This window comes from Mesoplodon bidens (assembly GCF_964165515.1).
Source record: "Mesoplodon bidens genome assembly, chromosome: X".
Taxonomy (NCBI): domain Eukaryota; kingdom Metazoa; phylum Chordata; class Mammalia; order Artiodactyla; family Ziphiidae; genus Mesoplodon; species Mesoplodon bidens.
Genome location: NC_138163.1, coordinates 106238219 through 106254803, shown reverse-complemented (window position 1 = coordinate 106254803; position 16585 = coordinate 106238219). Strand labels below are relative to the sequence as shown.

At 41.0% G+C, this 16585-nt stretch overlaps 1 protein-coding gene across 1 annotated transcript in view; it reads right to left on the bottom strand.

Annotated features, from left to right (window-relative positions):
- Nucleotides 1-6876, bottom strand: part of RPGR (retinitis pigmentosa GTPase regulator) — a 66384-nt gene extending 59508 nt beyond the window's left edge. Inside the window, exons 1-5 of the mRNA XM_081222091.1 lie at nt 6658-6876; nt 4792-4917; nt 4258-4350; nt 2741-2803; nt 28-186 (exon numbers count right to left, since the gene is read on the bottom strand). Coding sequence (XP_081078217.1) covers nt 28-186; nt 2741-2803; nt 4258-4350; nt 4792-4917; nt 6658-6685 — 469 coding nt within the window. The 5' untranslated portion in view covers nt 6686-6876. The remainder of the gene's footprint in view (nt 1-27; nt 187-2740; nt 2804-4257; nt 4351-4791; nt 4918-6657) is intronic.
- Between the last annotated feature and the right edge of the window lie 9709 nt (nt 6877-16585).

Genomic DNA, 16585 nt, shown 5'->3' with positions numbered 1-16585 from the left:
CCAGTTTGAAGTGGAAAAAAGTCTTACCAGTCAGCGCAGCTGAAGTGTTAGACCCAGCAGAGAGTTGTTTAATCTTATGCTGGGATGTAAAAAAACTAATTAGATGAAAACTGTTTCTCTCTTCAGTATCACCAAGTCCCAGCTGTCCTTCAGTATTTCCTCCAGCGGCGTATACTTTGCCTCCTTCTGCACACAGAAAAGAAAACATCAGTATACCATAGTCACCACCTTTATGAGGCAGACCAGTGTATATCAGACAGTTCCTCTATTACCAGTGAAGAAAGCTGAAAGCTGGCATTATCCTACAATTTGGTGAACAACTTCATTTCGGCGTCAGAAATACAGCAAAACAAGCAGGGGTCCACATTTTTGTGAGATTTTATAAATCATTCTAGAGTTTAAGTAGCAATTGAAATGCACAGAATGTGTGGAATGCATTTTCTTGCTAATGCAGAACTATTAATTCAGAGCGAAAAAGAGGAAAGTAATTTCCAAATTAGATTATAATCTAATTAGATTATAATCCAAATCAAACTATTTTAAAAGAGATGTGGTTCATTAATTTTACCTTCCATACCCATTAAAGCTAAGACATAATAGGTAACAAATAAGTAAAATGAGGCGAATACAAGAATAATATAATTAGAAACGTGAAAATTCTATGTTGTGTAATTATTTTAATTTTCTAGCTAAACAGGAAGCCAGTATAGCACTGTGTTTAGGAGAGAAGACACCAGAACCAGACTTCCTCGGTGCAAATTCTGGCTTGCCACTTATCAGTCGTGTAACTTTGGGCAAGCTATCCTTAACCTCTCAGTGTCTCATCTTCCTCATCTGTAAAATGGGATAATAACAGTGCCTACTCCATAGAGGTGTTATGAAGATTAAATGAGTTAACATTTATAAAATTCTTAGAATGGCACTTGGCACACGGTAAGCACTATATAAATGTTAACAATTTTCTTAATCACATTAAGAAGTATATCATTCTTAGATAATAAACACTGCCAGTAAGCTCTAAAGTAATGACACACAAAGATATACTTATTGGGACTTCCCTGGTGGTGCAGTGGTTAAGAATCCGCCTGCCAATGCAGGGGACAGGGGTTCGAGCCCTGGTCCGGGAAGATCCCACATGCTGTGGAGCAACTAAGCCCGTGCGTCACAACACTGAGCCCGCACCCTAGAGCCCGCAAGCCACAACTGCTGAGCCCGAGAGCCACAATTACTGAGGCCGCGTGCCACAACTACTGAAGCCGCGTGCCACAACTACTGAAGCCCACATGCTTAGAGCCCATGCTCCGCAACAAGAGAAGCCACTGCAATGAGAAGCCCGCGCACTGCAACAAAGAGTAGCCCCTGCTCGCTGCAACTAGAGAAAGCCCGCGCGCAGCAACAAAGACCCAACCAGCCAAAAATAAATAAATAAATAAATTTATTTTAAAAAAGATATACTTATTAAAATTAGTTATATCTGTCATAAAAATGCACATGGAATTAAAGCCTCACGAAATTACAGGGGAAACTTAGGACAAAATCATTCTGAATCAGTAAAAATTTAAAACTAGATATTATTTTAGAAAAAATGAAACCTAATTGAGGAAATAAGACTAGGTTTCAAATGGAAGATATTACAAGGCCACATGGAATTGAACCACACAATTTAACACGTATGGAGCAAACCAGAGTTGGTGGTATGCTGAAGCAGTTCAGAGAATGACATAAGGAAAAAGTTGAATAGTCACAAAAAGCTCCATGGATGAAGTAAGACTTATACTGGATCTTAAGAGACAAGAATCTGAGTCCATGGATGAAGTAAGATTTATACTGGATCTTAAGAGACAAGAATCTGAGTAAGAGAAAGAGAAAAGACATTTCAGCAAAGGAAAAGTATGAGTGAGGGCAGAGAGGTAAGGCAGGGGCCGAAGCAGTGAGAACAGCCTGAAGACAGAAGAAGCTGTGTTTGTGGGAAAGGAAGTAGGAAAGACTGCTCGGTGGTCAGGGCCTGGATGTCTAATTGTTCCAGCAGGATTGTTGAAGACGACCTTTTCTCCACTGAACTGCCTTGGCACCTTTGTCAAATATTACTTGGGCATAAACATGTGGGTCTATTTCTGGATTCTGTTCTGTTCCAATAATCTCTGTCTGTCTTTTCACTGCTAGCACACTGTCTTGATCACTGTAGCTTTACAGTAGGTCTTGAAATCAGGTAGTGCTAGTCCTCCAATTTTGGTCTTTTCAAAATTGTTTTGGCTATTCTAGGTCCTTTGCTTTTCCATAAAAACTTTAGAACCACCTTGTGAATTTCTACACACACACACACACACACACACACACACACACACACACAAACACACACCCCCCCCCACCCCGGTTGGATTTTGACTACAATTGTGCTAACTCATATCAATAGCCTTTTGGGGAGGGCTTCCACTCACCCTCAGAAAAGAAGAGGGAAGAGCAAGATCAGGAGCAAGTGGCCCCTGAGGTGTGCACACAGGTAAGGAGATGCTGTCCCTTGACATAATCCAAGAAAAGAAGCTTTTTCTTCAGTCACTTAACATTTATCTGCATATTTTCATAGGCAAACAAGTGTACTAACCATTTACATTTTTTAAAAAACCTAATCTTACTGTTGCCAAGTTACCATTTCCATTAATTTTACAAAGTCACAAATGTTACGGGAGTGAGACCTCAGTCCTCAAATTGGGCAGGAAGTCATAAAGATTGAATACTATACCTGTTGAAACTAGGGTGTGGTTCCTTCCACAGGCAGCAAATTTCACTTTTTCCAGTTTTAAAGCTAAAAATATAAAAATATGACAAGATATTTTATGATTATGGAAATGACAAATAATCCAGTTCAAATGATAACCAAGTGGTAGAACAGATTTAAACCCAGGCTTGTCTGACTCCAAGGTCAATGTTCATAACTAATAAATCAAAAGTTTTTGCAAGGAGTTGTGCATCATAGTAACCAATGGTGCTTTGAAAAAAAAATACACATAGCTCAGCCCCGCCCCTGGAGAATCTGAGTCAGTAGGCTTGAAGTAAAGCCTAGGCATCTATATATTATTTAAAACTCCACAAGTAATTAACATGTGCTGAGATCCACTGCATTGTTTTGCTGCCTCTTCACCAACCTGATCTATTCCCTAATCTGCCATCACCATCATCAAGCTTACTTTCTACCTGCCGCAACAAAACACTAAGTCCAATATTCATAGGCATACACCTATGTTAAAGTTCTTCATTCATTCATTTACATATTAAAAACATTTACAGAACATCTCCTAAGCACTTAGCATAGGGGCTGCAAAGATCACTAAGACAGAGTCCCTGGTCTCAAGGATCTCATAGTCTAGACAATTCTGTTAGCTTGATTAGATATTTGAGAGTAAGGATCATAAGCACTGTAAATAAACCCAAGGGTTTAGTAGACTGCGCTCAGTAAATACTTTTTGACCGAGTGGAATACTTTAACAGTTCCACAACAATATCTATAAATAGCATGCATATGATAAATTACACTGAAATTGTGAGCTGAAATTAAAAATTTGGCTACAAAGATAAAGAATCCTGCTCTTGTCATATCCCAAGGAATCTCCATCACCATTCAAGTATAGCTGATGTTCATAGGTTATAACCAAACAGAAGCTTTTGCACATAATGGCGAGAAAGCTTTGTAAAGATGTAATATGTCTCATATTTTCTGGGACAATCCTGATTTGAAATATTTTGTCCTGTTGTTCTTGTAAGAACACTAGTACTAATCAACTCCTAGTTCTAATATTTTCTTCAGCACAGCTGCTAACTATACACAGCAGGGTAAAGTGTGTTTCGTAAAACCAACAGAAGTGTGATATCCACAACTCGAACAAATGAGACAGAGCTCGAAATCCTAACATATCATATTGTTTGTTCTCTGTATATACAGTAACAGTAATATTTAAGTTGGTTTACAAACAGGCCAAAAAAAAAAAAGGATGTTCAAGTGCAATACTGTAGAATCATTACTTCCTTTGTGGTCTCTGGGTTTAAAATCAATATGATTTTTAGACCCTAACATATAAAACTAGTTCTGAATATCACATGAAAAATAAATTTAAGTGCCAATAATATTCAAGTAAATCTCAGAAAATAAAGAACTAAAGACTTTATTATTTATAATATGATATTAAAGAATTACACAATCAATATAAAAGTACTTTATACACTTTAAGTATTTAAAGTGATGAAGAAGAAAAGACCCCAAACCTTTGACACACGTTGGCTTGTTAACAGTCGATTTTGATCCTAATCCTAACTGACCCCAGTTGTTACTGCCAAACATGAAAAGCTTATTATTTCCTGGTGGGAAGAAAAAAGAAATAATAAATCGAAGCGGTTGCAACATAATGTGAGATGAAGTCATCACAAAGCAATAAAAATGCTGTACTTAAACACTGTCATTGCTTTTCTGTGTTGAAACAGGCTCCCTTGCCCATCTACCTATAGCCATATTCTGTTAGGTGTAAAGAGTTTCTAAGATTGTACAGTAATAATTTTTTGATTATACAGATAAATTCAAATAGATTTATTCTAAGAAAGTAATATGTATAGAAAATCACACTTAAATATACTAAGGGAACTTAGAAGTCACTCTTGATAAATCAATTTGTCAAGAATTATCTGGCAAAGCAAAAAAACATCCACTTTCTGTATATCTTCAACATGTTTCAAACATAGCACATCTATAATACTTAGGATTCTCTAAGTATTACTATCTTCATTTAAGATTTTAACACTAACCTGTAATAATAGCAGTGTGTTCATCTCCACATGAAAGATATATAGGTATACCGTTTTTAAACCAGAATTTGCTGGGAATATTTTCAGCAAATTTAGTTTTCCCAAACGTAAACACAGCACCCGAACCTGCAAATATATGAGAGCTTGGATTTCACAACTTTTATTATGTTGCCTGTTAACTAAAATATTTTTCCAGTAATTTATCTATACAGATCCCTTGTCTCCCGACAGCTTGGCTTCCGCCCCAGCACTGTCTATGCCCTCCTTCTTTCATCTTAACTCAGTTTTATTCCTCAGACTTCATCCTAGTTTTTTTACGAAATCTAATAAGTTAATTATGTATTATTCATTTACTGGTGTAAAGTAAGAAATACACTGTCACAATGACTAAGAGTCCTGCTGTCACGAGGTGGAATGAGCCGATACACTCAATGCCCCACTCACGCTGGTGAACACCTCATGGTCTAGCCCGTGACTGAGGGCTTTTCTCCACACACAGAAACAGGACAGTACTGAGTTTCATCATTAACATCGTGAGGACGCAGGATGTTGAGATTTTTACATTCTTAAATTAAGTCATTAAACGCTACCTGATGGGAGGAGTATTCACAAACTATTTTAGTCCAGTACCATTTTGGAGAGAGACCAAAAACTCCTACCAGATCCCAGTAACTATGTAAACACACACACACACACACACGCACACACCTCCAAATAGGAGGCCAGATCCAGCTTTTGAGGAAATCTCAAGGAGGATGATCACATATAAAGAAACTAAATGGGTACCAGAAAGAAAGACATAGCAAACACAATTATTAATAATAAATATTAATGCTCAAGAGACTAGCCACTGTGGAAAACCTTCTGAGAACAATTGTGAGGTGTGTCAGTTCAAACTGATAATTGACATTTAGGAGACCAGGTTCTCGAACAGGCTCTGAGTTTTTATAGAATGAATAATCTTAACTGTTTTGTCCTGCTCTGGCTTCCCAGGAAGCCTTCCCCGTTACCTTCACCCCAAGCCAGGGTTTGGTGGCTCTGCTCTGGCCCCCTGGCAACTACTGTCAAACGATATTGTCATTTTGTTTAGTTTCTTGTATCTCTCACTAAGCTGTGAATTTGAGGCAGGAATTTAACCATGTTTGAGCCCAAGAGCATGGCAGAAACGCAATACATATTTCAGTGAATACATGATTCTGCCCTAATCCAGTGTTTTTTCAAACCGTTGGTCGTGACCCATTGGTGGGTCAGAAAATCAACTTAGTGGGTCACAGTGACCGTTTTTAAGGGAATGTATTATAGAAAAGATCTGAGCGCATCTACAGCATGTACTGTTTCATGAACCTTCTATTTCTGTTACACAATATGTACGCGGTACCGGGCCACAATGCCAAAGGTTATTTCTGGAGCTCAGAGGAAAAGTCTTAAAAAACCACTCGCTAACGGCTCCCTCCTTTCTCCAAGTCATTTTCCCCATCCTCTTTTACTCCACTCCCCCCTGGTCACTCACTCTTTACTGCGTTCAATACACAACCGGGTTCTGAGGACCTCGAAGGAAGTACTTTGGGAAGCTCATAGGAAGGTAAAAACTTCCCCTGCCTTTGAGAAACTCATCGAAAACTTATTTTAAGAATTAGAAGACGAAAGACCAGCACCCCCTTCCCCGTAGTCCCCCCTTCCGTCCCTCCCTTTCTTTCCTCTCCCCTCAGTCTCCCACGGGGGCGCGGCGAGAGCTCCGACCAAAGTCAGGAGGCCGCTGCCCGGGCCTGTCCCCCGACGGGGCCGGCCCGGAGGCGGGGCCTGGCCGCCCGCCCGCCCGCGGGCCTTCCCTCCCGGCCCGCCGCCACCGCCGCGGGTGTCACTCACCGGGCACCACCTCCTCGGGTTCCCCCATGCCGAAAGGCGCTACGGGGAGCCTGCGCCTGGGCCTGGAAGGGGTTGGGGGAGACTCGGTGGGGCCTAAGGCAGCGCCTCAGCCCCGAAGCGGGCCCTGGAACACCCCTGGACCCCCATAGCGACCCTCCGGGCAACGGCGACTCCCGCGTTCCCGGAAGTCAACAGACAGCCGCTAGGGGCAACGGAGGCGGAGCGTTCCACAGCGAGGCGGAGCGTTCCAGCGCGAGGTGGAGCGGGCGCCTGCTGGAGGGGAGCTGAGGGCGGGCGGCCGGCGCGGCGCGGCGCGGCGCAGACGCAGACGCAGACGCAGACGCAGACGCAGACGCAGACGCAGACGCAGACGCAGACGCAGACGCAGGGGGCGGGTGCGGTAGAGGCCGCGCGCCCTCTGGTGGCCCGGAGAGGAGGGGCAGCCACGCCGCGCGGTAATGTCCCCGGAGTGTACGCGCTTACGTTGGGGGAGACCCAGGCCCCCCAGGTCCCGCGTCCGGATAGTGACGAACGTCACAAATATCACATCCCCTCTCACTCAAGCTACGTGACACAGGCAAACGTCAACACACAACTGTGTTAATATTAGTAACAGTGACCGTGTATAACTAAATGAGATAGGCACTCTGCTAAACATCCTAAGTCCTATTTGTATCCCCATCATCCAACCCAAAACCTGGCATATACTAGATGCCCATTAAATACGTATTAGATGAATGAGTCCTGCTACAGCCCTGCAAGGTGGTTAATGTTACCCCCGTTTATGGATGTGAAGATTATACAGTGGGAGAACCGGGGTCCAGTTTAGCCAGTCCTGCCGGTAATCTGAACACCCCTCAGACCCCCGCCCCTCCTTCCACAGAAAGAGAAGGCTGAGGTGTGCAATCTGCTACAGACAGAACCTGCACAAAGAGATTCACCAACACCAGGACACCACTGTTCTAGAATTCGGCCAGAGGTGTCACATTTTTCTAGTTTCTTATGTGAAGGAAAAATATTGCCTGCCATATTAACAAACAAAGGATGGCCATTAAGCCATCAGGCACTACCAGCCCCCGCAGTCACCCATAGTGAGTCCTGGGGGAACTCAGAATGGAGACAAAGGGGACGCCAGCTGCCAAGCTCTCAGCCACTGCAGCCACCCCCAAAGGTGCACCCCGAGGGGACTCAGGATGGGAAAGAAAAGGCCCCTAAATAGCTGGCCCTAGGTAGCTAAGGTGCAAATCAAAGGAATGACTTCAATGAGCCCAGATTCTTGAATCTTCCCATACACAGAAAAGAGCTAAATTCAGTAACTTGAGATGTCTACTTAATCTTTTGATTTTCATTGCGAAACTCCTATATATCGTGGCTCCTCCTGTATCTCTTCGGAGCTGTCCCTCAGAGCTACCCGAGAGGTTGTCTTCTGGGTTTAAGTCCTCAGTTTTGTCCGCCAAATAAAACAGAATTCTCAACTTTTAGGTTGTGCTTTATTTATTTATTTTCAGTTGACACTTAGTTTCCCGTGCATCAACACTTGGCCGTCATAAAACAAAGAGGCAAAATGCCATCTTCCAGGATGAGTAGATATATGTACACATGGTAGTTGTGGGCATGGGCTCTAAAATCAGACAAAGCTGGATTCAAGGATCCCTGAATTCCTGTATGTACTAGAGCGTGTACTGACTTCCTCAGGGAATTTGCATTCAAATTAGGAGGGGAGATTAAACTATCCAATAATATACAAATAATCGTTTACTTACAAAGCAAGTGAGGGTTACTAAGAAAGTGTTTTAACAAGGAGCACAGACCGGATGTGAGAGGTTAAGAAAAGCTTATCTGAAGAAAGGACATTAAATCTAAGAACTGAGGAGACAGAAGCTAGAAGATGTGAGAGAGCTCTGAGCAAAGAGGAAATCACCTGCAAAGGCACATAAGGAGCTTGGCTCTTTCCAGGCGCTCAAAGAGGTGACACTAGCTCATGGCAAAGTGGCAGGATCTTGGGCCTGTTACAAATCTGAGATTTTATCCTGAGGACAATGGGAAGCCACTGAGGGTTTTTAAGCAGTGGATTGATGGGAACAGTTATGTGTATTCCTGCAATCATTCTGCGTGACTGCTTTGTGGAAAAGAGTTTGCAGCAGGGAGGAGGGTTCAGAGTCTATTGCAGAAATTCAGACAAGCGTCACGCTGGCTTTAGACACAGTGCATTGGCGCCCGAGAGGAGCAGACAGATTTGAAAATATTTTGGGAGGGAGAATCAACAGAAAATGGTGTCTGACTATTGACTCCTACGCAGGGCAGGAGCTCTTGGAGCAACAGCAAAAGAAGGGGCCCTAAATTATTTTGGAGAGGATTTGATATTCTTTTTAAAAGCATCGTCATTGGGCTTCCCTGGTGGCGCAGTGGTTGAGAGTTCGCCTGCCGAGACAGAGGACGCGGGTTCGTGCCCCGGTCCGGGAGGATCCCACGTGCCGCGGGGCGGCTGGGCCCGTGGGCCATGGCCGCTGAGCTTGCGCGTCCGGAGCCTGTGCTCCGCAACGGGAGAGGCCGCAGCGGTGAGAGGCCCGCGTACCGCAAAAAAAAAAAAAAAAAGCATCGTCATAGTCACTGTGGGAAAGTCAGAATTTAAAAGACTTACTTTAGTTATGATATGCTTTCGTTTGTTTTTTTATTTCAAAATATAGTTAAGTACATTTTCCTGCTGAGCACTCCCAGAGGGATTAATGCAACCCTATTCCCAGGTTCCCAAATAAGCAAATAGGCGGACGGTGGCCCTGTCTACTGAGACGGGGAACGCAGAGGAAGAAGCAGGAAGGGTTGAGGTTAAGTAAGTAGAGGGGAGAGAATTTGACAGTCCAGCCTTGCCCACACTAAGACATCAAAGTGGAGGCACAGAACTGAGCAGGCAATTGGTGAGCAGAATCTCCGGTGGAGCGATCCATTTGGAGGATGCCTGGGTGTACACAGTGATAGCAGCTTTGGCAAAGACTGCTAGGTGAAAGACGGCAAAGTGACTATAGGATGAGAAGAAAAGAGAGGCTAGGATGAGTTGTGATGAAGGCTAAAATTTAATCCCCCAGGAACAGATGATGAAGCTGAAAAGGAGACAGTGACCAGAGGGGAAAAGCCTACAGTATGAGGTTTCAACAGGACGGTGCGGGCAATCTTGTCAAGTGATGCTAAGAAATGAAGGTGAAAACTGTCCACTGAATTTAGCAACACAGAGATCATCAGTGGGGTTGAAAATAGCTGTTTGGTAGATTGATGGAGGAAGAACCGTATTGTATGGATAATAGTTGCAGAGTGGGGAATGCTGAGGGAAAGAAGTGAGGGTGAACACTTCAGAGACAGGAGATAGAGGTGGGACAGGAGGGAGGGAGAGAGCTGTTGGAGGAGGAAGGGAGGCGAATGGAAGGCCTTCACAAAGGCTGGAGAGACTTGGGAATGCTGAGGGGCAAACTGAATAGAAGAGGAGAAAAACACAGATTCAGGAGAGTGAAGGAATAATCACTAACGTAAGGGAGGAAGAGATGGCATCCAGGTCCCATGTGGAGGGACAGGCCTTAGCAAGAAGAGACACTATTTCCAGCATAACAAGAGGAAAGGAAGAAAGCGTCCTTTCACAATATACTACTGCTATATATATATATATATATCTACAACTACATAGAGACAATAATCTACAGATTATTGATACATACGATATAGCTATCTATCGTATATGTCATATAATATAGGATAATACTATTGTCTATCTCAGAAGGTTGTTGTGAGGTACTAGGCATGTAACAGGGAAGAGCCAAATCGGACTCCATGTCGGATCTGTTTCTTTTACTTTAACCTTTGCTTTCCACTGCTTTTGTTCACTAAAAGGATACTGTCTATACATAATGGCCTGCCTCGGGGAACCCCGCCCCTCTGCCTGAATGTTAAACCAAAGTGCCTTTGTTCAGGGAAACTTCCGGACCCTGCTCCACCTGTGGATGGCTGCAAGAAAGAAGAAATTAGCACATTCCTTCCCCGAGGCTGGCGATTCCAGGGGATATTTACAAAACGTAGGGCCTTTTTACTTTACTTCCTCATCTCCTCCCCCTCTCTGTGCTATGAAAGAAACTGACATCCAAACCCCGATAAGATGGTTATTTTGAGACACTACTAGTCTGCCATTTTCTCGGTCTGCTAGCTTTCTTAATAAAGTCATATTCCTTGCCTGAACACCTTGTCTCCGATTTATTGGCCTGTTGTGCAGCGAGCACAGCAAGCTTGGCTCGGTAACAGGTAGAACTTTCTGCTTGGTGCCTGGTATAGAGTAACACGCAACAATGTTAATAAGGCAGAGTCCGCTATGCTTACTGTATCAGTCAGGCTATGCTTACTGTAACCCAGGCTATGCTGCAATGCAAAAAACACCCAAGTCTCAGTGGCTTAACACGAACAAAAGTTTTTCTCACTCATGGGTTATGTCCAATGTGGGTCAGTGGCCGGGGTGTGGAGGGGGGTCTGCTTCACCTGGTCATTCAGGGACCCAGGCTACTAATTCAACTATCTTGTAGTTGCACCCTATGTGACTCCTGGCCTCTTCAGTGGCTGTAGCAGGCCAAGAGGGAGCGGAAGCAGGGAATTAAATGTTTCAGACCAGCGGGGACACGTTTCTCCTTCTTACAACCCATTGGCCAGATCTAGTGTTCTGTGCTCCTGAGCACTGCAGGGTGGTAGGGGAATGTGAGAACGCGCCTGACATTCAGTGAGTAGGAAATACCTCTGCCACATCCCTGTAGCCACATGGTTTCAACGTGTGGAGTTACCTCTGTCGTGTTGAAGGCAGGGAAATCGAAAGTAAAGTTTTATGACTGCGGTCATGTGCTCTTTGGTGTCCCCTGCATACATGGCCAACCACTCATACGTGCCTCAGGAAATCATGTTGATATACAGAAATCATCACAGTCTGACAACACATATAACTCTTGGCAATTTCCCCTATTAATTCTTGTTGCTACTCATTTCTAGAGCATTTTGTGTCAACTAAAAATAGAGGCATCTATGAACAAGGAAGACATTTGATGGATTATGCATCCTAGCTGATCTAGTTCCTTTCTTGACAGCATTCAGCAAAATTTCCAAGGCTTGCATTTTGAATTGTATCATAAAGTGGCTGCCATTGCTGTTTATTTCTCTCTTTGGAATCAGATAAACAGGTATGTCTCCACTTTGAAAGCCTCTCTATGAAATCCCATAAACATCCAAATTTACAGATCAGATTCTAATAGCTTCCTTGATTTCTGAAATCTTGTAGTGCAGCTCCAGGGTATATGAATTGAGGACATACAGGTCCAAAGCGGAAGTTTTATTTATTAAGAAGCAGCAGAAGGCAGGTGGGGATTACTGGGCTATTACCCCAGGAAGAAAATTTGCATTTTTCTTAATCATTTAATCTAGTATTTAAAAATCTTTCATGCACATACAAATCATCTACTGGTCTTGTTAAAATTCAGATTCTAATTTAGTGATCTAGACAGGGCCCTATGAATCTGCATTTTTAAAACAAGTTCCCAGATGATACTGATGCTACTGGTCCATGGATCACACTCTGTGTAGCAAGGGATTAACTCATGGAAAAGCATAAGTAGCTTATAGAAGTAGTAAAGGAAAAGACTGGTAAATGTGATTATAGACAACTTAATGGACAAAGGATCTAGTATTCAGGACATGCACAGAATACCAACAAATCAATAAGAAAAAGACAAAAATATTAAGAAATAAAAAATGAGCAAAGGGTATTGCATTAACAGAGATAAAAATTCAAATGGCCAGTAAACATATAAAAAGATGTTTAAACTTACTGGAAATGAGGAGAATGCAAAATAAGTAATAATGATATAACATTTTATATTCACATTATTGGCAAAAATAATAACATTAATAAGTGTATTTAGGAATACAGGAAACTTGCTACTGAGAGTGTAAATTAGTACAATCACATTAGAAAAGAATTTGCCAGGGAGTTTCCTGGTAGTCCAGTGGTTAGGACTTGGTGCTTTCACTGCCGTGGCCCAGGTTCAATCCCTGGGCAGGGAACTAAGATCCCACAAGCCGCGCAGCGTGGCCAAAAAAAAAAAAAAAAAAAAGAAAAGCCAAAACTAAAGTTGAAAAGATAACCTGTCCCAAAGAAAAAAGTGGAAATAACCTAAATGTCCATCGGTAGAGGAATGGATAGACTGTTTATTCACACAGAGGAATATCATATAGCAGTTATAATAAATGAACCAGTTTTACATGTATGGACATGAGGAATTCTCAACAACTTAATGTTGAGAAAAATGAAAAATGTACTCTATGATTATCTTAAAAGTTTTAAATACATGATTCATAAAATATTTGTATAAAGACATACACATATACAATTTGATCATTCATGGGAATGATGAACGTCATATTAGGGAGAGTCCTTTCCTCTGGAACAGGAAGGAAGGGTGAGGGATGAACAGTGAAACTTCGTAAGTATCAGTAATGGTTTGCTTCTTTCAAAAGAACAGAGATCTCAAACAAATATGGCAAAATGTCAACATCTTTTCAATGAGTGGTGGTGCATGAGTGACTATTATACTATTTTCTGTACTTTAATACACAATGAAAATGTTTTCAATTAGAAACAAAACAACTCTTTTATCTCTAAGTCAACTTGAGTGGGGCATAATTTACATAAAATAGATGCACACATTTTAAGTGTATACTTTGATGGGCTTTGGGTATATACCCTTATACCATTTAACCACCGCCTTAAGCCAGATATGTATTTCCCTCCCCCACTTCTACCTTCTAGAAAAATACCACCATTCTGATTTTTCATCGGTCATAGATTAGTATTGTCTTTTGTACAATTTCTTTTGTGTCTCATTTCTCCCACTCAGCATAATGTTTTTGAGATTATTTCATGTTGTGTGTATCAGTAATTTGTTCATTTTTATGGATATACTTTTATTTATCCATTTACCTATTGATGGACATTTGGGTCATTTCCACTTTGGGGCTCTAAAAAACAAAGCTGCTATGGATATTCGTGGGGTTTTTGTGGACAAATGCTCAAACTTCTTTTGGGTAAACATCTAGTGTCCTTTGTCAGTTTATGTATTGCGGATATTTTTTCTCTGCCTATGGCTTGCCTTTTTCAAATTTGAAAGATAAGAAAAGGAAAAAAATAGATAAAAAGACCCCCCTCAATGACAAAAGTAGGGAGCTTGTACAAAAAAAAAATTCAAATTTTAAACATATGAAAAGGCGATTTACTATTAAAAGTGCAAATAAAAGAATAAAATTTATTTATTTATTTTGCCTATTAGGCTGGCAAGGATCAAGAAGATTGCCAGTATCTAGTCAGCAGGAGAAAAAAGCACATTTATTTACAGTCTGTGGGAATTCGAAAAGGTATGACCTTTTCAAAACACAATTTGGCAGTATAAATTATGTATATATATATTTAAAAGGCATATAATTCTTACTCATCATAACCACTTCTGTAGATAAGTGCTTCCAGAATTTTTTTACAGAAATTTTTTTTACAGAATTTACAGAAATACACAGATTTGCACCGAAAATATGTACAAGGATGTTTACTGCAGCATTGTTTAAGAAAAAATTAAAGACACCTAAATGACTTCAGTAAGCTAACGAACAAGTAAATTATCAGCCTTACATACAACAGAATACTATGCAACCATGAAAATCAGTACAATAGTTTTACGTGTACTTATATGGGAAGATTTCTAAGACCAAATTTTAAGTGATAAAAATAAGTTGCAAAATAATATGCAGAGCATTTTTCTACTATATAAAAGTAAATTAATAGATATGAATACATGGATAGGTTTGATATACATATAGGTAAAAATATGGACTAACCTTTACTGTGCTATGCAGTAGTAGTTACCTCTAGGGTGTGGAATTACAGGGGCCTTGTAATTTCTAATTCATACATATCTATATGGCTTTAATTTTTTAATAATAAACACAATTTGCTTTTTCAATCAAAACAAAAAGGTTTGAAATGAAAAATAATAAACAGAAAAACTAACGGAAGCTGACAACCATAATAGCTAATATATAATGAGTATTTATGATGTGGCAGGCATATTTCTAAGTACATACAATAACTTATTGAATCCTCACAAAACTCTCTGCGGTATATTTTATTGAGTCTCTCCATTTTACAGATGAAGACACTGAGGTACAGAGAGATTAAGTAACTTGTTTATGGTCAGTTAGTAAGTGGTGGAGTCAAGATTTGGACCCATCTTGTCTGGCTACAAGACCCTAACTCTTGGGACTATGCCATCTGCCTATTTAGGAAAAATTAAAATATGTTAGGAAGGAAGAGTATATGTTAGAAGATCCTAGTTCATAATATTCCTGAACAAACTGGCTATCCATATAAGTTTTAAGCATAAAGTAGTAATGATTGTATCTCTTTATTGGTTTTATTGTATACCAGATACCTGATTGAGGCCTTTTACCTACATTATCCCTTTTGGCTATAAAATATATCTGCGAACTCCTCATGTCTCATCACCTCCATTATTACCTCCCTGCTCCAAAACACCATCACCTCTCACCTGGAGTACTTCCATCACTTCTTTTTTTTTTTTTTTTTTTGTGGTACGTGGGCCTCTCACTGTTGTGGCCTCTCCCGTTGCAGAGCACAGGCTCCGGACGTGCAGGCTCAGCGGCCATGGCTCACGGGCCCAGCCGCTCTGCAGCATGTGGGATCCTCCCGGACCGGGGCATGAACCCGTGTCCCCTGTATCGGCAGGCGGACTCTCAACCATTGCGCCACCAAGGAAGCCCTTCCATCACTTCTTAATTGGTGTCCCTGCTTCCATTCTAACAGTTTTCACAACAGAATGATCCTTTTAAGGGCATGATATGCCTTCCCCTTTTCAAGACTCTCCAATGTCTTCCCTTCTCTTTCAAAATAAAAGCCAAAGTCCTAACAATAGCCTACATCATCTGGCTCTCTATTTCACTGAGCTCATCTCCCATCCCAAACCTACAAACAAGGAATCATTAAATCACTTTTTAGATGTTAGTGATCTGTAAGTGATTCTATTAGCAAATATTGAACCAGGAATCAAACTTAGTTTTATTTGACACTGGTGACTGGAATCCCTACATTACACTATGTTCTAATAAAATGGTTATTTTTGCAGGAATATGAGCATTATTTTTGTGAGACAAAACTTTGATATCCAAATGAAATTTCTCCTTCTTTGGGAGGTCACTTAGTCTAGCTTTGCTGAAATTGCTGGGAACGTGCTTTGACTCTTTTGGAAGAGACTCCAAAGCTTGAGGTATGTTCTTGTAAAAAACCATAGAAGGGAAAATCCTAAATCTCTGTACTTGTATTAGATTTAGAAAATAGACTTGTTTTGAAGAATAATTTGGAACTTAAATTGATGAAAAATATAAAAGAATTTCAAGAAAAAAATATGCTTTGGGGTGACAAAGAGTTGACTATAAAGACACATATTTGATGATCTCCGGTGACTCACTAACTCAGGAGACAATTCCAAAAGAAGAGTTGTGAGGGGTATTTGGCAGTATTTGTATGACTAGGTAATTTCCTAGATGACTACTTTTAAGGCTCATGTAATGTGATGATAATGGCTTAGATTATTATACTCTTGTTTGTGCCAGACATTGGTCAAGCATTCTATGTCTTAATTATTTAAATTTTCCTATTACAGAAGAGAAAACTGAGGTACAGAGAAGTTGTTACCCAAAGTTTGCTAAAACGTGTTAGGGCTGAGGTTGGAATACGTGCAGTCTAGTTCCAGAATCTATGCTCCAAATCACTACACTATACTGCCTTTTGAAAGAGCATCGAGCAGTGGTCTTCAAACTTGTAGATCACATATCCTCATTCATAACCTAC